At 43.3% G+C, this 15,209-nt stretch overlaps 1 protein-coding gene across 3 annotated transcripts in view; it reads left to right on the forward strand.

Annotated features, from left to right (window-relative positions):
- Positions 1-15,209, forward strand: part of Rfc1 (replication factor C subunit 1) — a 74,915-nt gene that overhangs the window by 14,097 nt on the left and 45,609 nt on the right. For all 3 annotated transcript variants that reach the window (XM_036200892.1, XM_036200894.1, XM_036200893.1), the window contains exons 2-3: positions 7,992-8,120; positions 14,909-14,981. In XM_036200892.1, the coding sequence (XP_036056785.1) occupies positions 7,992-8,120; positions 14,909-14,981 (202 nt within the window). The remainder of the gene's footprint in view (positions 1-7,991; positions 8,121-14,908; positions 14,982-15,209) is intronic.

Here is a 15,209-nt window from a genome sequence, read left to right on the forward strand (position 1 = left end):
CCAGCCTGCGCAACTTTGAATCCTGTCTCAAAATAAAGAGTAAGAGATGGTCTGGGACTGTAGCTTAGTGGTAAAATATGTGTCTAGTCTGAGCAAGACCTCAGGTTCAAGTCCCAGGACTGTAAAAAGTTGAAAATGTATAATTCTTACTAGAAGAACATGATTTGAATGAATGCCCTCCTAGCACACTATTGTAAAACTCTTGGGCTGTGTTTAGTGCCAAGGGGTGGAGGTTAGCATTAAAACAGTTCTGTTGATGGCATGGCCAAGACTTGGGTTTGTGTTGTTAGACATCCCTTAGGTGGTTACTCTTAGTAAACGCTTGGCCGGTGAGATTGCTCTTACTGGTGAGACTCATGACCTTGGGTTGCTCAGATACTCAGCATATTTACCTGTTTCTCTGCATATCCAGAAAGACCACAGTCCCTTCTGGATCCTGCAGAGCTGCACGCAGCTCTGGGCATCCCTGCGATTCCAGGCACTCCTTCAGGAAACTGACCGGGCTTTACTCCGGAAATGCCGTGCAGACCCCTGGCATTACTCTAGAAATGCCATGCCAATACCTGTTGTGAGTGCTGCTCTTTTAACCCTTTCTGTTCTGTTTTGATACTGCTTTGTATTTTACCCATTCTTTCATCAGAGTTCTACAGTGTTCTGGGCCTGCCCTTAAATCAATCAATCTCTCTCTCTCTCTCTCTCTCTCTCTCTCTCTCTCTCTCTGTCTTTGTTTTAGATTTATTATTTCTATATTATGTATGAGTTGTATCTCGGTGTGGATATGTGCTTGTGAGTTCAGGTGCCTGTTCAGGCCAGAGGAGGGTATCTGATCCCCAGGAGTTAGAGTTACAGGTGGTTGTGAGTACTGGGAATTGGATTCAGGTCCTCGGCAAGAGCAGCACAGGCTTTAACCTCTGAGCCCTCTGGCACCTCCATCCTTGAATGTCTGTACTTTTGTTCTAGCATCCTCAACAGAGACCAGGATGAGATTGTCGGCTGCTGCTTCTAGAGGCTCCAAAATGGAAATGTGTGAGCTTTCCTTCTCACTTGCAAGGCTGAGTGAATCAGGCTGTTTCAGTGGCTGTCTCTGCCTTAGATGGCAGCATTCAGCCCCTACTGTGGTGAGGACAATGAGTCTCTTAGGATGCAGAATGGCCAAGTGGGGATTTAGCTTGATGGCAGCTGTGAAGAAGACGGTGGTCTCTGTAGTCTGTCACATTCAGGGCTGCCATGGCTGTCCCTTTTCACTTACTTCACCCATCATCTTGCCTATTTCTACTTTTTCCTTTTCTATGGGCGTTGTGTACTGGACTGATGTAGACTAAGCTAGCCTTGAATCGCTTTGATAGCCGATGCTGACCCCGAATTCATGGGCCTCCTGTGGCCACCTTCAGAGTGCTAGGGATTACAGTTATGCATTCCAGTGCCTAGCTTCAGCTTCCTTCTCCTCCCCTCCCTCCTCTCCCCTCCCCCCTCCCCTCCTTTCTTTTGAGATAAGAGCTCTCATGAAGCCCTGACTGGCCTGTAACTCACTCACTATATAGACCAGGCTGCCCTTGAACTCACAGAAAGCCACTTGCCTCTCTCTGCTGGGATTAAAGGCATGCAGCACCACACCTGGCCCATCTTCCTTTCCCTCCCTCCCTCTCTTCCTTCCTTGAGACAGGGTCTCTGTTATGTAGCTCTGGCTGTCCTAGAATTCACTGTGTAGACTAGGCTGGCCCTGAAATGATTAAAGGTGTGTGCCACCACAGCCAGGCATCTTTCCATTTCTTGGGAGCTTCTCTGTCTATTCACTTACACCTCCATTGTCAGTTTCTAGATGACTGCTGGAGATGGCTTTATGTTTTGTTTTTCCCTCCCTATTACTGTTTCTCCCTTGATACTGTCTTCTCATTTAACTTTCTTACCAGCAGGGGCCTTTACCCTGGCACCGGACATTCCCTGCATTTGCAAGCTCTCACTCAGGTCCTGCTCACACGTCTCACGCAGGCCTGCAGCTGGCTTGTGGGTTTTCTTGCATATTTTCGGACTTTGTTGGGTGTCTGTCTGGGAGAAGGTGAGAGGCAGAGGACCTGGTTGAGGAGGCTGTGTCCAGAGTGTTGCAAAAGCAAATCCAATGTCATTTTCACTGTCTATAAACTAGTCTACTGAGCCCATGATGGACTGATCACCCATGTGCTCATGGAATATTCATTCCCTGCTTGTCTGGAGTGTCCAAGCCTTTTGGGTAGAACCTGTAGAAGTATCTCCAAGCTTCAGTTTTGATGATTGTCACCTGATGCATCAGCAGCCATGGTGAGGCCCTGTTCATGTGTTGTCCCTGAGGTGCTGTGCAGGTGGTTCCTGTACTCTCATGGCCTCATGCACCATTGTGTTGAAGTCTTTATATACGCATGTGTCTCCGGAGTAGCTTCACAAGGGCATTTTTCTCATAAGGGGTGCCCACTTTGCATCTGATCTCCCTGACACTGTGCCTTCCTATAAGTATATAAGTATATAGGTCAAGGGGAAGATTGCTAATGGTATGTGTGTTTTGCACAGTGCTTAGAGTTATGGAAATAGTGAGTAGGTAGATGAAGTTGAAAGTGGATAGGGATTTAGAGATGGAAGACCAGATTTCAGTTTCAGAGGTTTTCGGTATGCCACCTGTATTGTGAGAAGGATCTTGAGAGGCCAGTGATGTCATAGGAAAGTAAGGGACAGAAAAATGAAGGAACTCATTCCAAGTGTTGTTTTAGTGAGTGCCAAGTTTGTCAAGACCTTGTGTTTGCTGTACCCACTCTACTTCCTCAGCTAAGGGGGGGGGGGCTGTGTTCTAATTTTATTTGCCCTCTTTAACTATTGACCTCACAGATTCATCAAAAGACAAATCTGTGTCCAGTTGCTGTAAATAATACAAGAAAAACTTACTTATTTTTGGTTATCTTACTTTTCTTTTTTTTTGAGCTGAGGATCGAACCCAGGGCCTTGCGCTTCCTAGGCAAGCACTCTACCACTGAGCTTAAATCCCCAGCCCTTGGTTATCTTAGTTTTAGTTATTGCTGCTAAAACTTAACTTTTGTCTGAGTTTTGCCTGAATCTTTTGTATTGCTTGGATTTCCCTGTTTTTTAAAACTAATAATCACCAAGAAAAAAGAGAGTTACACTTAGCTGGTCCCCCTTCCTCCTTCCCTACTCCCATCTCTTTTTCCTCTCCCCCCTTTCTCTGTTCTTTTTAATACCCGCCCCCACTTTGGGTTTTTGAAACAGGTGTCTCTGTGTAGCCCTGGCCATTCTGGAACTCGCTCTGTAGGCCAGGTTGGTCTTGAACTCAGAACTCAGAGATCTGCCTGCCTCCGCTTCCCCAATTGCTGGGATTAAAGGCGTGTACCACTGCTGCCCCCCCCCCCCCCCCCCCCCCCCCCCGCCGCGCACACACGCGCGCGCCTTTTCTTTCTGCCTGGAACTTACTCTGTAGACCAGGCTGCCCTTGAACTCAGAGATCTGCCAGCCTCTTCCTGCCACTATGCTCAGCTCCTTTGTAATTTTAATTATTTATGTTTTTCTTTTTGGTGTGAGTGCTCTGTCTGCATGTATGCCTGCATGCCAGAAAAGAGCATCAGATCCCACTATAGATGGTTGTGAGCCACCATGTGGTTGCTGGGAATTGAACTCAGGTCCTCTGGAAGAGCAGTCGGTGCTCTTAACCATTGAGACATCTCTCCAGCCCTCTTTTTTTTGAGCTGAGGATCAAACCCAGGGCCTTGCGCTTGCTAGGCAAACACTCTACCACTAAGCTAAATCCCTAACCTTCCTTTATAATTTCTTAAGGTTTATGTGTGTGTGTGTGTGTGTGTGTGTGTATCTGTGTTTGGGTATGTGCATGTGAGTGCAGGTACCTGTGGAGGGTTTTGAGCCACCAGAGCTAGAGTTACAGGCAGATAGATGTGAGCCATGAGATGTGAGTGCTGGGTCCAAACTCAGGTCCTCTGCAAGAGCAGTATGTGCTTTTCTATCCACTATCACTTGTTTTAGAAATGTGATAATTGGGCCAGAGAGATGCTTCAGCTGTTAAAAAGCTAGGCTCACAACTCAGAATATAAGAAATGTGATCATTGGGAGAAAAGATAGTATGTATGTTTTGTTGGCATTGCATTTCTTTTTATAGTTTACCTATTATTAAGCTTTTATTCAGTTTAAAAATTATTTATTTAAAGATATATTTATTATGTGTACAGTGTTCTGCCTGCATGCCAGAAGAGGGCGCCAGATCTCATTACAGATGGTTGGGAGCCACCATGTGGTTGCTGGGAATTGAACTCAGGACCTCTGGAAGAGCAGCCAGTGCTCTTAACCGCTGAGCCATCTCTCCAGCCCTTTTATTCAGTTTTTTATGTGGTTGTTTTTTGTTGATTTGTAAAAGCCCATTTACATATAACTTATATTGTAGACATTTTTGTTTATGATATCTTTTGTTTCATTTTTCTATAAACATTTTTAGTTGATTTATTTGAGATTGGGCTCATTTAGTATATATTGAGATAGATACTGATAAATGTACATACTGTATATATTTAGTACATATTGAGATAGATACTGATATATGCACATACAGTATATACTTAGTACATATTGAGATAGATACTGATATATGTACATACAGTATATATTTAGTACACATTGAGATAGATACTGATATATGTACATACAGTGCATATTTAGTACACATTGAGATAGATACTGATATACGTACGTACAGTGTATACTTAGTACACATTGAGATAGATACTGATATACGTACGTACAGTGTATACTTAGTACACATTGAGATAGATACTGATATACGTACGTACAGTATATATTTAGTACACATTGAGATAGATACTGACACACGTACGTACAGTGTATATTTAGTACACATTGAGATAGATACTGATACACGTACGTACAGTGTATATTTAGTACACATTGAGATAGATACTGATATACGTACGTACAGTGTATACTTAGTACACATTGAGATAGATACTGACACACGTACGTACAGTGTATACTTAGTACACATTGAGATAGATACTGATATACGTACGTACAGTGTATACTTAGTACACATTGAGATAGATACTGATACACGTGCGTACAGTGTATATTTAGTACACATTGAGATAGATACCGACACACGTACGTACAGTGTATATTTAGTACACATTGAGATAGATACAGACACACGTACGTACAGTGTATATTTAGTACACATTGAGATAGATACTGACACACGTACGTACAGTGTATACTGCCGCCATTGGTAGGGATTGAGGAGTAGGTGGAATAAGGAGAAAGAAGGAAGGCGAGCCGACAGCTCCCTAGGGAGAAGGGCCGTGGTGCCGAGTGCAGGGCAGACTCTGCGGTGCGTCCATGTTCACTGCTACCAGCCACTTCATTTGCTGAATGTTTGGTTTCTTTAGTCTGTGGTGTAAAAAACAAGGTGAAACCAGGACTGTAATTATCATGTTTTTACATTTTGTTTCTTTTTATGCATGCGTGTGTGTGTTTGTGTGTGTGCGCGCGCGCGCGCCATGGTTTAGGTGTGGAAGTCAGAGGACAATGTGAAGTTGGTTCGCCCCTTTCCATGTAGGCTCCAGGGATTGAACTCAGGTCCTTAGGCCGACAGCAGGCACCTTTACCCTCCAAGCCATCTATCTCACTTGCTCCTTAATTATTAACCTCTAGTTTTGCTGTTTCCGTGGAGTACCTGCATGATCCCTGTCCTTTTCTTCTTCTTTCCTTTGGATGTGTTTAATCCCCACTGTTTGAGTGACGAATCACTGTGTAATTCTAAAAAGTGACACTGATTAGAAACTCATTTCCTCCAGAAGCAATAAAGTAGTCAGCCTCAAGCTCAGTTCTTGGTAAATTATACATGTGTGATTGTGGCTTTCCTTATTGTCCAATTCTTCAGCACTTGACACAAATGTTTTTAGAGCCAAGGTATCCATTTGATAGGCTGTGTTTTAGTCACTTACTTTTGAATCTTATTATTATTATTATTGTGTGTATGTGTGTGTGTGTGTGTGTGCGCACATGTGTGTGTGTGATGTTTGTGTGGGTACACATATGCCACACATGTGGAGGTCAGAGGACAACTTTCAGGCGTCAGTTCTCCCCCTTCCCCTTCCCTTTACATGGGTCCTGGAGACTGAACTTAGTTTTCCTTGCTGAGCCATCATATTGGCTCCCTGTTGAAGTGCTTATTTGTTTGGTTATTTTGAGTCGACAGTCTCTTGTATCCCAGACTAGTCGGAAACTTGCTGTGTAGTTTCTTGAATTGGTCAAGGCTGGTCTTGAATTCCTGATGCTCCAGCCTCTACCACCTGGTTACAGGCACATGCCTCCAGCCTGGCAGCAAGATTTTTTTAACTTAGATTTAATTAATGAATTAGAACTTTTTATATAACAGGAGATCTGCAAAGGAAGTTATGAAATTCTATACCTTTGTTTATAAACAGTTTACAAAAGGGGGTGTTTCAGTGACTTGAGTGAATAATATGTTCAAAAATGAAGTAGAGAAGCTTTTTGCTGAGCCAAATGATAATAGATGCATGTTGAAGCTTTATAAAGGGTAGGTGTGATGAATTCCATTCCACTTATCTGAAAACAGATGAACTGTCCAGGATCACACAAGTAGAATGCACTGGAGCACAGATTCAGACCAAGGCTCCTTGATTTGAAGGTCTGTTCTGTTCACTTTCTTCTCTACGTAGTTTCTTCAGAACTCATTGCAGAAAGGTAGGGAGCTGGGCATAGAGGTGCACACCTGCATCCCCAGTACCTGGGGTGAGGGCAGAAGCAGGTAGATCTCTTAGGAGTTGGAGACCAGCCTGGCTTCCATGGTGAGTTCCTGGACAGTGGGTTACGTAGTGAGACCTTGTCTCCAAACAAAATAAAAACAGAACAAAAAAGGTAAGGAAAATGTATATGTGAAGAATAAGAAAACTGGGTGCTTTTAATGCTCTTGTATTGTAAAGTTCTTGTGTGATTAATTTGTATTCTGTAGTTTAACTCAGGGTCAGGTAATGAACGAGTGTATTATAGTAGGCACCAGCTTTTTGTTTTGTTTTTTCTTTTCTTTAGAGTTTGAAAAGAATCATGTAGAGAAAAATCTCCTCAATGTTCTTAGTTTCTAAGAATGATCTGGGTTGTGAGAATTGTTTTCTTAAGCTGAAGTGTAATCTTGTAGCTGTGGGTGACACTGAACTGTGTCTTCTCAGCTGCCTGGGACAATGGGATTTGTATGTGCATGCATATTGAGTCACTACTTGCTATCTACCACTTCATAACTATGCTCTCATTGCCAAAAACAATACTATTTTTTTTCCCCTGAGACAGAGTTTCTCTGTTTAATAGCCCTGGCTAGTCTGCAACTTGTAGGCCAGGCTGGTCTCAAACTCACAGAGATCCACCTGCCTTTCCCTCCTGAGTGCTGTGATTAAAGGTGTGTGCCACCACGCCTGGCTCCTCAAAAACAATTCTGTAAAACTGGTTTGTTACTTTTATTTATGTGTATGTGTGTGAGGTTCTGTGCACCACATGCATGCAAGTGCCTGCAGAGGCCAGAGGGCATCAGACCCCCAAATAGATGGTTGTTATAGGTGGTTGTGAGCCACTTAATGTGGGTGCTGGGAACTGAACCCAGGTCCTTGCAGGAGCAGGAGGTGCTGTAACCACTTAGCCATCTCTTCAGCTAACCCTTTATCAAAAATTTTACTTGTTCATTTTTGTATTATTTTTTGTTACATTCTGAGGGTTAATATTACTTTACATTAGAAAACTCATTTTCAATTCAGGTAATTTTATCAGGTGGCTTTTACTTATAAAAAGGATGCTGCTAAATATAGATGGCCTTGATTTGGAGAGGTGACTTGGGTTAGACCAGTTGAGTAAAGTTGTCCCATTAGTAACTGAAATGAGAATGTTTCGTGTTTAATATTTACATGTCTCCTCTTCTGCTTTAGGACATCCGGAAATTCTTTGGGGTTATATCAAGTGGGAAAAAGCCTGTAAGTGAGCCTGGAAAGAAGAATGAGAAGATAAAACCTTCGGAGGGAACTGTCAAAGGAAAGAAAGGAGCAAAGGAAGTCAAGGTGAGTTTCCAGGCCCAAGTTTGTATTGTGTGGGTGTGCAGGCAGCTGGGCTCCCGACCTTGTTATGTTGGGAGGTGCGGGATAATTAGCGATGTCAGCGCAGTTCACCCAGGAGGGAAGCTGTAAGGCTAATGTGTCTATCTAGTACAGCTTGGTGTTCCATCCTGGTGTCCTTCCCTTCTCCTTTCTTTCTTCTTTCAGTTGTTAAAACTTTGCATTTTGGTCAAGAGCACTGTCTAGAGGGCCCAGGTTCAATTTCTAGCACCCACATGCTGGCTCACAACCATTTGTAACCCACTTACAGGAGATCTGAAGCCTTCTTCTGGCCTCCATGGGCACCAGACATGCACACGGTGCACAGACTAATGCTGGCAAAAAATAACAGTAGCAACAACAACAACAACAACAAACAAACAAAACCTTGGCTTTTTTGTTTTGTTTTGTGTTTTCTTCATGACAGGGTTTCTCTGTGTAGCCATGGCTGTCCTGGAACTCACTCTGTAGAACAGGCTGGCCTTGAACTCACAGATCTGCCTGTCTCTTCCTCAGTGCTAGGGTTAATGGCATGCACCACCAACAACTTGACAAAATTTTTTTATTTTAAGATCAAAATTTGCCAGCTGTGGTGGCGTGGCGTGTGCTGGAAATAAAACGAAGAGTGTGAGGCAGGGGTAGATTGAGTTTGAAGTCAGCCTGGCTCACAGATAACAAAGCAGCAGCAACAACAACCAGGTTTGTTCATGGAGACACGGGGACCTGTTTTCAGGTAGATGGTGTTCGCTTCTGCTTTAAAGTTCTTGTGTTAATTTCGGTATCTGGAGTATATGAGGAATATCTCTATTAAGTGCCTTTGCTCTTAGGTCTGCAGGTCATATTTTAATTTGATTTAATTTAATACCATGGTCCCAGTGGCTTAAACAGGAGAACCGTACTTTCTTTGAGGCCTGGGCCTGTTTGTCCATGATGAGGATTCTGTGGCTGATGTAGTTTCCAGTGAGGACTCTTGGTTTGCAGACAGCCGTCTTCCTTGTGTCCTCACACAGCCTTTTCTTGGGTGCCTGTGCTCAGGAAGGAGAAATTGAGCCTTCTGGTGCCTGTTCTTACAAGGATGCTAATTCTGTCAGATCAGGACATAGTCCATACTACCTCGTTAAATCATTTAACTTTAATCACTTTGGAAGTTTGTTTGTTTGTTTGTTTTGAGAGTGAGTCTCACTATATAGCCCTGGCTGGTCTAGAACTGGCTGTGGAGAGCAGGCTGGCCTTGAACTCTCTGAGATGCCCCTTTCTCTGCCTTCTAAAGGCTGTGACTAAGGTCTAGAGCTCCAACATAGGAATTTGGGGCTTAAACATCCAGTCTATGACATTTTATCCATGGCCAACTGAAAGTACATCCGTTCTCTTTCAGTCAACCCTCTCCCCAGTATTGACTCATTCTACTATCAAGTGTAAAGACTGATAGTATTTAAATATCATCTAAGTCAAAGATAAATAAGCCTTGAAGGGATGATTCATTTTTAGGCAAATTCTTTCCTAGTTGTGAACCTCAGAAACCTGCATACAGTAGTGGTAGAGATTAGAGTAGACATTTCTATCTTAAGGGAGAGAGAGGGAAGGACAATGGCTCTCAAGCAAGCCCAGAACCCAGCAAAGCAATGACATTGTATTTTAAGATGCAGCATAATCCTTGGTTTTATCGTCTCTTTTGCAGACCCTCTGGGTAACTGCATCCTGTAAGCCTAGGCAGCAAGCAGTCTTGTCCCTGGCACTCCTTAGGGCTGCAGGTGAAGGGTGTCTGGTCTTTTGAAAGTGAAGTTAGTCCTGATGATATCTTAGGAATAACCTCAGTGGTCTGTCTGGAATACGAGAAGTCAGGCAGGGTTCCTTTGTTGTGTGTCCTGTTTTTAGCTCCTTTAGTTGAAATTGGCAGGGAGTTTCTGCATGTATTAATGCCGCTTTAGTGATAGTTCAGCTACATCCTTGATAACTGTCCTCAAACTATTCTGTCTCGGTTTGGCAGTGTGGATAGTCTAAGTAATTTTCCAAGTCATCGAGGTTTGGTTAGCAGTACTTTAGTTCCCCTTCCTTCATCCTTCCCTCTCTCCCTCCCTTTCTTCCTTCTTTCCTTCCTCCCTCTCTCTCTCTCTCTCTCTCTCTCTCTCTCTCTCTCTCTCTCTCTCTTTCAACTATTTTACCAAGGTCTAGCATATGATTTTTAAAAATTCCCTTTCTCATATATTACATCCTGACCAGTTTCCCCTCCCTCCTCTCCGAGCCCCCCCCCCACCTCCCCTTCCCCCATCCACTTCTGTTTCCCTTCTGAAAAGAGCAGGCCTCCCAGGGATATCAACCAACACGGCATGTCAAGTTGTAATGAGACTAGGCACCTCCCCTCATATTAAGCTGGATGAGGCAACCCAGTAGGAGGAAAAGGGTTCCAAGAGCAGGCAGAAGAGTCAGAGACTGTCCCACTGTTAGGAGTCCCATAAGAAGACCAAGCTACACAGCCATAGCACAGACCCATGCGGGCTCCCTGGTTGTTGGTTCAGTCTCTGTGACCCCCTACAGGCCCAGGTTAGTTGATTCTGTGGTTTTCTTGTGTAGTTAACCTTTCTTTAGTTTACCCTAAGTTGTCAGAACTCAGCATGTACCTTCAGCATTCTGTTTCAGAACCTCTTTAGCTCAGTACTGAAATTTCTTATTTTTTATAGAGCACTAGAATACAACCAAGTTATTTTTCTAAAAAACTGTTTTGTATGTATGTATATATTTTATGTGTAAGAGTGTTTTATCTGCATGTATGTGTGTGTACCACTGCATGCCTGGTGCCCGCAGAGGCTAGAAGAGAACTTTGGGTCCCTTGGTATTGGCGTTACAGGTGTTTATGAGCCACCATTCAGGTGCTGGGAGTTGAGCTGGGTCCTCTGCAAGAGCATCAAGTGTTCTAAATTGCTGAACCATCTCCAGTCCTAGAACCAGATTTGGTACAAAACCCCCCCCCCCTTATTATTATTATTTTGAGACAGAGTCTCATTCTGTAGTTCTGGCTGTCCAGCTTGGACTCCCTTTGTAGACTCTCTGGCCTCCAGCTCACAGAGATGCCTACTTGTGTTTTGTAAGTGCTGGAATCAAAAGTGTGTGCCATTAGGTCCGCACACAACCAAGTTCTTTTTTATTTTTGGTGTGAACTCATTCTGTAGACCAGGCTGGCCTTGAACTCAGAGAGATCTACCTGCCTCTGTCTCCTGAGTGCTGGGATTAAAGGCATGCTCCAGCACTGCTCAGCCCCAACCAAATTCTTTCCTGCAGTTTTCAAAAGCCTATTACCGTTTCTGTCAGAGAACTCAGTAGGTTGGCCTTTAACTTTCATTTTTTCCTTTCTTTAAATTTTATTATGGCGACTAAATGGAGGGAGGGCTTTGTGTAAGTTGGGTAAACTACTCCTTTTGCTGAGCTGTACTGCCAGTTCAAACACTTAGCAGCACAGTGTTTATGATGATGTTCTACTGTCTTCTGAGATGAAAGATTTCCACTGTGGCTCTGTTCTTTTCATGAGCTCTCACTAGACTCAAGTGTTTTTTGTTTTTTTTTTCCGGTAAGGAGTTCTTTTTGTAGCCTTTGGCTGTCTTGGGACTTGCTTTGTAGACCAGGCTGGCCTTGAACTCAGAGATCCACCTGCCTTGGCTGGGCTGGACTGAGTTTTTACTCACAGTTCCTTTATGGCATTCTGGGCTCTCAAAATCTCCCCAGTTTCTACTCAGTACCTAGTTTTAAAGTTACTTCGTTATTCTAGATATATTTTTAATAGCAGTCTTCCATTTTTTAGCATTAAAAATGTCTGTTAGCCAGGCTCTTCAGTAAAATGGAACCAATAGTATGAACATAAGTAGATTTAAGGGGTTGGGGATTTAGCTCAGTGGTAGAGCGCTCCTGGGTTCGGTCCTCTGCTCTGACAAAAACAAAACAAAACAAAACAAAAAACTGGACCAACCGATAAGTAGATTTATTACTAAGAATTGGTTCAGAGGGTTGTAGAAGCTGACAGGACTTGCAGCTTGTAAGGTGGAGACCCAGGAGAGCTGATGGTAGAGTCCTGTCCCGGTGTAAGGCCTGAGGATCAGAAGAGCTGAGCATGTGGGTCTAGTCTAGTAGATGAGAGGCCACTAGAAGGTGATGGGCTGGCCTGGGAGGTGATTAACCCCAGCATTAGGGTGGTAGAGGCAGGAGGATTTCTTCTTCGAGTTTGAGACTAGCCTGGTCTACAAAGCAAGTTCCAGGATAGCCAGGGCTACACAGAGAAACCCGGTCTTGAAAAACCAAAACCAACCAACCAACCAACCAACCAACCAAACAAACAAACAAACCTCCAAAAAAACAAAAAAATAAATAAATAAATAAAAAAATAAAAAAAACAAAAACAAAACACCAAACAAACCAAACCTAAAACATGCCCCTCCCCCCCCTAAAACCCAAAGAAGTGGTGCTCTAGTTCCAGTCCACAGGCAGGAAAGAGCTGACACCTAGCTAGAAGCCAGGCAGGAAGAATTCTCTCTCATTCCAGGGAAGGTTAGCTTCTCAGGGTTTCAGCTAATTTGATAAGGCTCAGTTACTTCCTGGAGGGACATCTCCTTTATTTCATTAAATATTAAACTCATCCAGAAGCACCTCACAGACATTGGAGTGATGTTTGATCAGATATCTGGATCCTTTATGATTTATTATCTCATCCAGAAGCACCTCACACATACATTGGAGTGATGTTTGATCAGGTATTTGGATCTTTTATGATTTGTTGTCTTGACACACTTAATCACACAGGTTCAATTTCTTGCTTTTTTCCTAGTTTGGGTTTATTGTATTGGATTCAGATATATTTCTCCAAAGATTGTTGGTTCTTTTGGCTTAGCATGTAGTTAACTCGACTCAGGCTCCAAATTCTTGCTTTCCTATTTGATGGAAACAGGTTTGATGGGCAGCAGGTGAAATCTTGGTTTAGGTTTTTTTTTTTTTTTTTTTTTTTTTCCTTTTTGAGACAGGTTTCTCTGTATAGCTCTGGCTGTCCTAGAATTCACTCTGTAGACCAGGCTGGCCTCTAACTCGGGGATCCACCTGCTACTGCCTCCCAAATACTGGGCTTAAAGGTGTGCACCACCACTGCCTGGCTTGGTTTAGTTCTTTAATTTAGGCCCCCCCCCCCCCCCCCCCCCCCGAGACAGAGTTTCTCTGTAGCTTTGGAGCCTGTCCTGGAACTCACAGAGATCCGCCTGGCTCTGCCTCCCGAGTGCTGGGATTACAGGCGTGGGTCACCACCGCCTGGCTAATTTAGCCTTTTAATTACTTGACCTTCTAAGTACTTGAGTTATTTTATAGAAACAGCACAGGAGGTTTGGGTGGATTTATAGGAAAAATTGGAGACTTTCTTTCGAGGTGTCTGTCTTCAGAGCTACTGTAGCTGCTTTTCCTTCTGTTTCCTGACCCAGCTCTTGGTTGTGGCTGTAAATTATGGTTCATTTGTCTTAGGTTTTGAAGTTAGTTGTGTTCTGGTATTTTTGAAGTTTTATTTTAATGGACAGAAATACATAGGTATTTCTATCTTCTAAGTGATCATTTTTCTTTTCTGTGAATTTTGGAAAAATATGATTGTGTTAGAAATGTGATGTTTACAAATATATGTAACCTTTGACTTGCCTTTAGTTTTTCTGCATGCATTTGCCAGCGATGGGCTGCCAGCCTAGCTCTTATTTCTGTTTCTGTCTTGCATTTTTAGGAAGCACCTGTCCTGTGTTAGCTACCTTTCCATTACTATCACAAAATAGTATCTGAGATAATTTACTTATAAAGAGAAAGGTTATTTGGCTTGGAGGTTTCCAGTCTGTGATCTGTTGGCTCATTGCTGTGGGTCTGCTCAGGAAATAGCACATCACACTGGGAATGTGTGGTAGAGTGAATGGTCTCTTCATGGCCAAGAGACAGACCAGTAGAGGAAGGGATAGGGTTCTCTTTCCCCTTTAGGGGCCTTCCACTGGGCTCTACCTCTTAAAAGGGTCCTCATCACCTCGGAGACCAAGGCATTCAGGGATGTTCAAGATCTAGTAAACACCTTGACCCTTTGGTGTCTGACAACCTGTAGCACGAATTCTGATTGGTCTTTATAACAAAAACCTGGGGTAAATGCTGAAAGATCAGATAACTGAAGGAGCTAGCCAAAGTCATTTCTTACTCTGCCACTTCTCAGACTGGAAAAAGGGGCCTAGCTCCTGTCTCCACCCACCTTCTATTCCGCTCTCCGCCCAGCCATATCACTTCCTGTTTCCTCCTCCCAAGTGCTGGGATTAAAGGTGTGAGCCACTACTGCCTGGCCACTATAGTTAACTAGTGGCTAGCTAGCTCTGCCCTCTGATCGCCAGGCAAGCTTTATTTGTTAGAGCACAAACAAAATATCACCACAACATCCTTTTACTCTTTCTTATCTGTGGGCTGACCATGTAGCTGAATAATAGAATAGCTTTTCCTGTAAGTCTTCCCTCTTGTGCACTTCTGGTCTTGTCCTGTTCAGCAAGAGCATTCTGACGTTTGGGGCTAGATGACTTGTCTTGGATGATGCTAGTAGCATCCTTATGTACTAGATATCATAAGAAACCCCTGTCTCCCACTCTGTGATAAACAGTGTCTCTAGGTACCAACAGACGTCTCCATGGGGGCAAACTCGCCTCTGTTGACAGCTACTAACCCTGAGTCTAAGGAGACTGACAGGCTAAGTTGTTCTGATTGCACCCTGCTGTCTACAGGTTAATAACTCCAGTAAAGAGGATGTCTCCAAACCAAAGCAGCACAAGAGGAAGAGGATCATCTATGACTCAGGTAACTTTTCTGAGGACCTTCAAAGGCTACAACATCCTTTATTTCCCTGGTAACTGTGTTTTCCAACTGACGTCTGACATTATTAATTAGTGCTGGGTGAAGAGAGCTCAAGTCTGTAGTACTTGGAACATTTTTTAACAGCAGAACTTACCAGAACCTAAATATTTTAATGCGTTAAAGGTTTGTTTAGTGAGGGATAGAATGTGTAGATTTACTTTGAGTGTGGCT

Source organism: Onychomys torridus, chromosome 10, assembly GCF_903995425.1.
Source record: "Onychomys torridus chromosome 10, mOncTor1.1, whole genome shotgun sequence".
NCBI lineage: Eukaryota > Metazoa > Chordata > Mammalia > Rodentia > Cricetidae > Onychomys > Onychomys torridus.